Consider the following 7,892-nt stretch of genomic DNA (forward strand, 5'->3'; position numbering starts at 1 on the left):
ATTTACAGTTGACTGGAACCTGTGTGAACCCGATGAAATCTTGCGAATGGAACTGAACTTAAAGACTCAAAGACTCCCTCCCTATAAGCCGTTGCCTGTTTAAATTCTTCTGGTTTCATGTTCTCCAAGGATGTTATCAAATAACCAATAATCCTCAAGGGGTGGGGTTAAGATCTGACAGGCATGTGGTTTTTGGACCACATGGGATGGGAATTTGGCCACATCCATAAATGGGGAGTGGTTCTGGTAGCCTCCGCCTCTCATGCATGAAGACGCAGGGGAGCAGGAATTTGGAGATGATGTTGGATGTGGAGGCACAAGATGGCACCTGGAGGAAAGGGAGGACTGATCCACACTGTCCAACGCCAAGGGTGGGTTCAAACAAGCACTGGACACCATAAACTGCACCTTTGGCCCAGATTCCTGCCACTCCCCACCCCCCAAAGTACATTGGGAATCCGCCTGGCTGCCATATACCAAGCTGAGAAAGTCTGGACCAGTAATTGAGGAACTGTCATAACCAGTCATGTAATTCTTAGAAAATGTACCCCCAGTTCCACTGCTCAACACTGGTGTCTTAGTCGTACTGGTGCCTGTTGGGTCAGGGAGCCAGGAGTCCCTGAACCCCAGATCTCTGACAGCATCTACACTTTCTCTGCCATCATTTGCCCTGGGCTGATCAGGTGCGTCAAGGTGAGGGAAGCTGGCAGGCGGATAGTCCTGATCAGAGCGGTTTGTGCCATTAAAGCTTCTCATGCCCGTGTTTTGTCTGTCGCTGGCTTTTTGGCGGGAGATGAGATCATTGGTTCTGTAGTTGCTCATCTCCGAATCTGCGTTTAAAAATGTATCGCCTGACTGTATCTCGCAGTCTTGGCTAGGAGGTGCCCAGACAGATTCTGCAGGAGGCAGAGGCTCCCTGCATCCTTCTCCCTCCCTTATGCCTGAGTCTATCAGGTAAAAGCTGTCAGATATGTTTTCCTGAATATTACTCATATCAGTGAGGGAACAGTGGCTTTTGGCAGCAGTTGGAAACCCAAAGGCACAAGAGGATAGTGACTGTGGTTCAAAAGGAGGAGTGGGTGTGGGGTTAAAATTCAGGGCATGTATGTCTGGGGTCAGAGAGGCAGCATTGTACTGCTGGTTGGGGTCCGATTCTGGAGAGTTTCTGATTTTTGCATTTCTGACATGAGCACTGCCATTTTCATCCCAGATGTTGTCAGCTTGTTTCATGACGCTGTCGATTCCACTGGCGTGAGAATCAAAGCTTTGCCCACATGTGTCAAATGAGCACCATTTAGAACATCTTTCCTCCTCTGTTGAGCCCCAGTTCCCCCTTTGGAAAGTGAACTGGCTTGCCTCCGTGCCTGTGTGGCACGTCTCTGTGCTGAATGTCTGGCAGTACGGCAGGTCTGTGGTTTCCTGCGGGCTCTCCAGGTGGAGGTTGAAGGTCCAAAGGCTGTTTGGTTCCTCTTGTTGGTTTGACGGCATTGTGTTGTCTGGGGAGAACAGGGGGAGGCTCAAGGATGTGGAGGCTGAAGAAAGAGTGGGCGGGAGCTTGTCAGCTAAGGATTCTGGGAAAATAAAACCAGGGAAGGAGAGTCAGTCAAAAGTCCACATGGGTGTGTGTCCTCCTCTAACAGGCTAGACTAAGAAAATATACCTTCTCCAGGAGCATCATCAGATTGGTCAGAGGACACATATATTGGAGATGAAGCCTGGGTACCCTCCCCTTCCCTTGAGTAAATGGCGGAAGAAAGCTGCTGATTGGCTGCCTCAATTTCAGCAAACTTCCTGGAAAAAAAACAAAACAAGAAAAATCCACTCACAATCAAAATTCTCCACATTGTAACCCCTGGTGCAGGTACAACGCATTCACCTACCTGTGGATCATGTTGTGGAGAAATCTCCGATGGTTGACCTGCCGTTTTGAGGGACGGCTTTTTCGTGGTCTCTGCAGTGTCCGCATCATGTGACTGGCTGCTGATGTCACAAATGTAAAGAGGTCACGACCCTGAGGAATGCCCTGTTCAGCGCCTGGCTCACAGAGCAAAGAGCTGGATGGTCGCATGACTGGGTGCTAGAGGCATGGAGATGTCGAGAAACATTGAGAAAAGGTGTCAATTTGAGAGCGTTAGGGGAAATAATTGTGTAAATATGAACTGTACGACTGGACAGAAAGAGAAATGGAAAAACAAAACTGACATGTTGCAGTGGTGCTGAAGGACCACAAAAGTCAGGATAATCGTGTGCTATCGGTTTTTAGGGAGGTCTGTGATGACAGGGCTTACAATCGTATTTGTATTGTATTCTGTTTTCGGCAGTGCTCTGTGGATCATTATAAGTTGTTTTGGTAGAGAACGGACCTTGATTTCTGACCGCTCTGAAGTTCCAGCCAAATATGCTGTCAACATTTCCCCGCCACTTCCCGGTGAGCTAAAGGCGGAATCTAAACGTCTTGAGGGCTGGAAATCTGCAACTATTTTGACAAAACAGACTAATCTGGCCCCAATTTAGCTCATGTTTCACCTGGATATAGCGTGGGTACATCCTAGTCAGCTAGAAACAGTTCACTTTTCAACCAAATATAGCCAGGTTTAACCAAATAGATAGGTAGCTGGGCATAGGTAGCCAGAAAACCAAAAAAACTCAATTGGGGCTAAAGTAGTCTAAAGTTTCTGTCAAAATGACAGTCCAAGATTTACATCTAGATCAACTAGATTCTGCTCACTGGATTAGTTAAAATAGCAAATTATCTAGAATATACTGTATAATATGAATATGCAAAATGACAGCTATAGTCATACAAATGTCTTTTCCCCTGGTGTCATTTGTTGATACCACTAATATTTGGTCTCAGTTTACCTATTGTCACTTTTTAATCCCATTAATCTGTTTAACTGATATAATCATGGAACAGAAGTAGGGCAATTGATTCTAATAGAACTAAAGTAAAATAAGTTAAAACTCAGCTTGTTTTGAGTACTACTGTACACTTGATTCCTTTCTCATTAAAACCAGACAGAAAAACCACAGGGGCAGTTCTGTTGAAAAAACAATTGGATCAAAGTTCATCACCATAGTGAAGAAATGTGTGTCAAGTCTAGCTGTTTTTGCAGAACTATTGAAAAAAAATTGCTTCTGCAAAAACTGGGGTATGACCATGCAATTTCTGTCTGTTTTATGTCGGTCAGAGGGTAATTGCTGAGGTGGCAGTTTCCAGTCACCTATTAGTTGTGTATCTGGCCAAAACTGCATTCAGAGCAATCCTCCCTGGTTAGGATTGGTCACAGGGATTGTGCTAGTCAGGGAGGTGAAGGGTGGTCCATGTTTCCTATCCCAGTTCAGGTCAGAGTGGCACTGTCTCACCCCCTCTGCCACTATGCCATGATGTATTAGCTTTGCATGACAGTACAACTATACTGTAGTCATATAGGGCGACATGGCTCAGGCATATAGGGGCGACATGGCTCAGGCAATGAGAGCAGTCGCCTGGCAGTTGGAGGGTTGCCGGTTTGATCCCCCGCCCGGGCTGTGTCGAAGTGTCCCTGAGCAAGACACCTAACCCCCAAATGCTCCTGACGAGCTGGTCGGTGCCTTGCATGGCAGCCAATCGCCGTCGGTGTGTGAGTGTGTGTATGAATGGGTGAATGAGAAGCATCAATTGTACAGCGCTTTGGATAAAGGCGCTATATAAATGCCAACCATTTACCATTTACCATATAGGACAATATGTCTGGCCTCAACTTTTGCAAAAGATTGTTTGATTCAACCTGAGATGTATTTACTGTATTGAGCTAAGGCAATCTGAGGGAAGAAGTCCAGCGTTTGATATATGGCAAAACATCTTATCAAAATTATATTTAGGACCCTTGAATTGATTTATTTTAACTGCTCTCTCTCTTTTTACACTGCATGCTCACACGGAAATATCCTAATTTAATTATTTCACTTAACTACATACAAAGATAGAAGAAATACATGTATTTACCCGTATACACAATTTATACAGCTGATTCATCCAATTCTGGCTAATATAGTAAAATGTAATTTACTCCCCACTTGACCAACCTTAAACAAAGCACAATATCCTAGTCTCCTAAAGTATTATCCTACACATCAAAATCACATTACCACCAGCATTCTTCATCCATTAATTACAGGAGTCAAACAAATCTGAATATGACCAGAGATGGTGGTCTCTGGTCATATGATTGACTGACAAGCAGACGGACAAACATCACATCACTCACCTTTCCCCTTTGTGCTTCAGCTCTGCATGTGCCAGGTATATCTCACGGACAGAGACAAATGGTGAGAGTAAGTCCGGTGGCAGAATACAAGAGGAGGTGCGGTCTGATGGAGGTTAATAATGAAGGATTGGCCAGACATTGTACAGTTCATTCACGCCACAGAGTTGAAAAGGGGGGTTGGAAGATTTATAGCTGAAGAGGATGTGAGGGGTAACAGATAAAGGCAATTAGGAGAAAGTCAACTGCTCTGGGTGGAAAGGGCTTCTTCTCTTTTGTTAAAAGACTAAAGCCAGCTTGTTAGGTTCAAGGCGACAGATGCACACCAGTTGAGGTTTTCACAAGCCCTTAATTGACCAACTTAAACTCTGCCCTAATTAGCACATTCTCCTGTCTTAGAGCTCAACCTGTTGCTATTCACAGACTGCACTTGCTTTTCATCAAATCCTCATCACAGAATTCCTTTTGAAGAATGTGTTTAAAGGTGTATGAATGTATAATCATGTTAGATTTTCACAATGCAACTGGAAATTGTCCCGTATAAAGCCTGGGTAGTCATGAAATAGCTACATTAGCATAATGTTGTGATATAGTACAGTCAGAGTGGTAAAGACATATTAAGGTATGTGTTAAATAATTATAGCTCTGATAGTATATTTCCATAGGACCACCTCAGGCTATCAGGTTACCACTTCTCCTCCACTCAGTTTAAAACAATAAGGGTGGAGGGTTTGAGAAAATGTCTACATGGAAAAAACTGTGGCGTATTATTGTTACAATCTAGATCTTGGTAACCCAAGGAGGGAAGTGGGGTGGGACCAGTGGTTCTATATTTAGCCCCAGAGCACATGTGTTTTGGACAACTGGAAAACCATTCCGATTGGAGGGAGACATAGTATGGTGTGTGCTTTTCATTCATTGGTGGCTATGTTGTGGTAAGTGGGAAGAATATATTATGTAGTAATAGACTGTGGTGGCTTGTGTATAGTAAAGATTTATAATCGGGAGTAACACTGCATCATTGATTCATGCTTATTTTCCCAGTTACCCATTCCACTGTTAACATGTTTGCATTATATTCCATGTTCTGTTTTACTTGTGTATGCGCCAAAAACTCAGTAACCACAGTCATTCTAAACGTATTTTTATTACCTGTTTTAGATAAGCAACAGCTACAACTGCATGAGAAGCAGTCAAAAGCTAAATTAAGTGAGTACAGTGACTCGGTCATCTCTGTGCTCACATGTTGCAGCGATGATAGAGTGAGCAGTTAATTTAATTTAATTTATTCATTTAACTTTCTGACGTTTACACACACTGTTTCTCCCCATTTGTTTCTTCTGACTTAACTTAATCAATAAAAGGCTGAAAGGGCGTCATCACCTAATTCCCTTGCCCATTCTTGTACCTTGAACTTTGTTTTGCTGAAATGGTGTTTCTCTTCTTGGCCACAGAAGCTTATTGGTTGAAGGAGCCAAAAGGCCCCACCCACAATCTGTTTCCCAGGTCAGCCAAGGTGAAGAGATAATGTGTGATAAAGTTATTTTGTGACATTCTGTCAATGTGTGTGCTCCGTTGAAGGTATGTTAGCTGCTCTTTCACCATTTAAATAATTGGAAATATAACTTATTACTAGATGGTTAATGATATGCCAAAACTATCACAGCAAATGGCACTATTAACTATCAACACAAAATGGCAGTGTGGTCACAAGTAGGTACTGTTATTAGGTAGTGTTATCAATCAAAGGAATTTTGTGAATGTCAATCATTGTGCATGTTTTTGGTCATAGTTGGAAAGTAAAATGGATAAAGTCATAAAGCTATTTTACTTAATCAGATGTTGAAACAGGACTACTTTCCTCTCATCATTTCCCATCTCTGTATCTAAAAACATTTCAGGCCTTCTTTCTCACAAACAGTCAAAATGAGCAGACTCTGGTCCTCAATCAAGTCTCATCCTTACCTTACTAATGTTGTCGGCTACACAGCTTTATTTGCTTCTGCGGATCTTATCCAGCAAACCATTCTGGGAGGGAAGCAAGGGCAAACTAGTTTGGACAAAAAGGTCACTTTAGACCTAAAGCAAAAGACAAATGGGGAGAGTGGACCTGAAGAAGAAGCAACCAATCAGGGAAAGGGAGTATTCCCAGAAATTGAATCCAGACAAGTGATGGATCTCTCATCAGGAAGGCCAAGAAAGAAACCAGAGTCACCAGGAAATGAGAGAACATTATCCAACGATGGAGAGGCAGAGCACGGTTTGCAAGAAGCCGAACGGCCAACCAAAATGAAGCCAGGGACATGGTCGGACATTGACTGGTCCCAGACTGCACGAGTGGGGCTTGTTGGATTCTGCTTCAATGCCAATTTCAACTACAACTGGCTGAAGGGATTAGAGAGGCTGTGGCCAGGTGGAGGGGTGAAACGAGTGGCAGGGAAAGTGTTCCTAGATCAGCTGATTGCCGCTCCTTTAACTATCAGCGCCTTCTATATTGGTAAGCCTAAACATCCGTTTTCGAGTGGCAATTGAAATATACTGTAATTGTCTGTACATTTCTCCTGTTCTTATCCATGTTTCTTCACTCTCTCAGGATTGAGTGTCCTGGAGGGAAGAGAGGACCCATTAGAAGACTGGCGGGAGAAATTCTGGACTTCTTACAAGGTGTTGATATAAAACTGTATCATGAGGACAAGGAAATATACACTCACAGAGCACTTTATTAGGAATTTATTAGACTTTTTTTCAGACTTCTACTGCTGTAGCCTACACACTTACAGTTATGATGCGTTGTGTGTTCAGAGTTTCTCTTCTGCATACGACTGTTGTAATGTGTGGCTATTTGCATTACTGTCACCTTCCTGTCAGCTTTGACCAGTCTGGCCATTCTCCTCTGGCGTCTCTCTTTAACAAGGCTAACATTACTTAGATCACATTTTTTCCCCCATTCTGATGGATGATGTGAACATTAACTGAAGCTCCTGACCTGTATTTACATGATTGTATGCATTGCACTGCTGCCACACAATTGGCTGATTAGATAATTGCATGAATAAGTAGGCGTAATAAAGTAAATGTAAAATAATAATAAATAATAAAATAAATGTTCCTAATAAAGTGCTCGGTGAGTTTACAACAGGAGAAATAGTGAAAATGTAATGCCATAGAGATGACTAATGTCAGTGAATAAAAATTGTATTATTATGTTTCTCATCCTTACTCTCTCTCTGATAGGCTGGAGTGGTATACTGGTCCACAATGCAGGTACCGTTTTGCCACACCGTTTATTCTTCGTAGTGCAGCTCAGATTCTTTCATACTATTGTGTCAGTCTATTGTGCTCTTTCTCCCTCTGACTTACCAGGCAGTGAATTTCACCTTGGTCCCTCCAGCAGCACGGACTGTCTTTGTGGGCGGAATCGCTCTTGTTTGGACCATCTTTCTATGTCATCTTCGACAGCAAAGAGGCATCACTCAAACACATCCTTGAACTAACTGAAGAATACAAGAGTGCATAAAGAAGCATTGGGACATTTAATGATGGCCTTTCCTCAGGCCAAGGTTTTATTTTCTTGGAATTATATTGAAACATTCAAACCATTTGATTGGTTTATACTAAAATACTTAAAAAGACATTTTAAAACGG

General features: G+C 42.8%; 1 protein-coding gene across 6 annotated transcripts; it reads left to right on the forward strand.

Annotated features, from left to right (window-relative positions):
* Nucleotides 1–5,090: 5,090 nt before the first annotated feature.
* si:ch211-120k19.1 (uncharacterized protein LOC563199 homolog) lies at nt 5,091–7,892 on the forward strand. 6 transcript variants are annotated; one of them, XM_061216735.1, is made up of 7 exons: nt 5,122–5,182; nt 5,409–5,456; nt 5,702–5,828; nt 6,149–6,744; nt 6,841–6,911; nt 7,482–7,511; nt 7,611–7,892. In XM_061216735.1, the coding sequence occupies exons 4-7, from the start codon at nt 6,174–6,176 to the stop codon at nt 7,734–7,736; spliced, it is 798 nt and encodes a 265-aa protein (XP_061072719.1). In that variant the 5' UTR covers nt 5,122–5,182; nt 5,409–5,456; nt 5,702–5,828; nt 6,149–6,173; the 3' UTR covers nt 7,737–7,892. The 6 variants fall into 6 exon arrangements, with proteins under 6 accessions (XP_061072727.1, XP_061072701.1, XP_061072719.1 ...); XM_061216727.1 differs by having other exon boundaries at nt 5,702–5,763; XM_061216761.1 differs by having other exon boundaries at nt 5,128–5,182; nt 5,702–5,753.

This window comes from Conger conger, chromosome 1, assembly GCF_963514075.1.
Source record: "Conger conger chromosome 1, fConCon1.1, whole genome shotgun sequence".
NCBI classification, from domain to species: Eukaryota; Metazoa; Chordata; class Actinopteri; order Anguilliformes; family Congridae; genus Conger; species Conger conger.

Excerpts from the sequence above, each read along its gene's own strand:
- si:ch211-120k19.1 (XM_061216743.1), top strand. The coding sequence starts at position 6,174 with ATGAGCAGACTCTGGTCCTCAATCAAGTCTCATCCTTACCTTACTAAT. Across the intron at positions 6,745-6,840 it reads TATCAGCGCCTTCTATATTG|GATTGAGTGTCCTGGAGGGA; the intron begins GTAAGCCTAAAC and ends TCACTCTCTCAG. Across the intron at positions 6,912-7,481 it reads AATTCTGGACTTCTTACAAG|GCTGGAGTGGTATACTGGTC; the intron begins GTGTTGATATAA and ends TCTCTCTGATAG.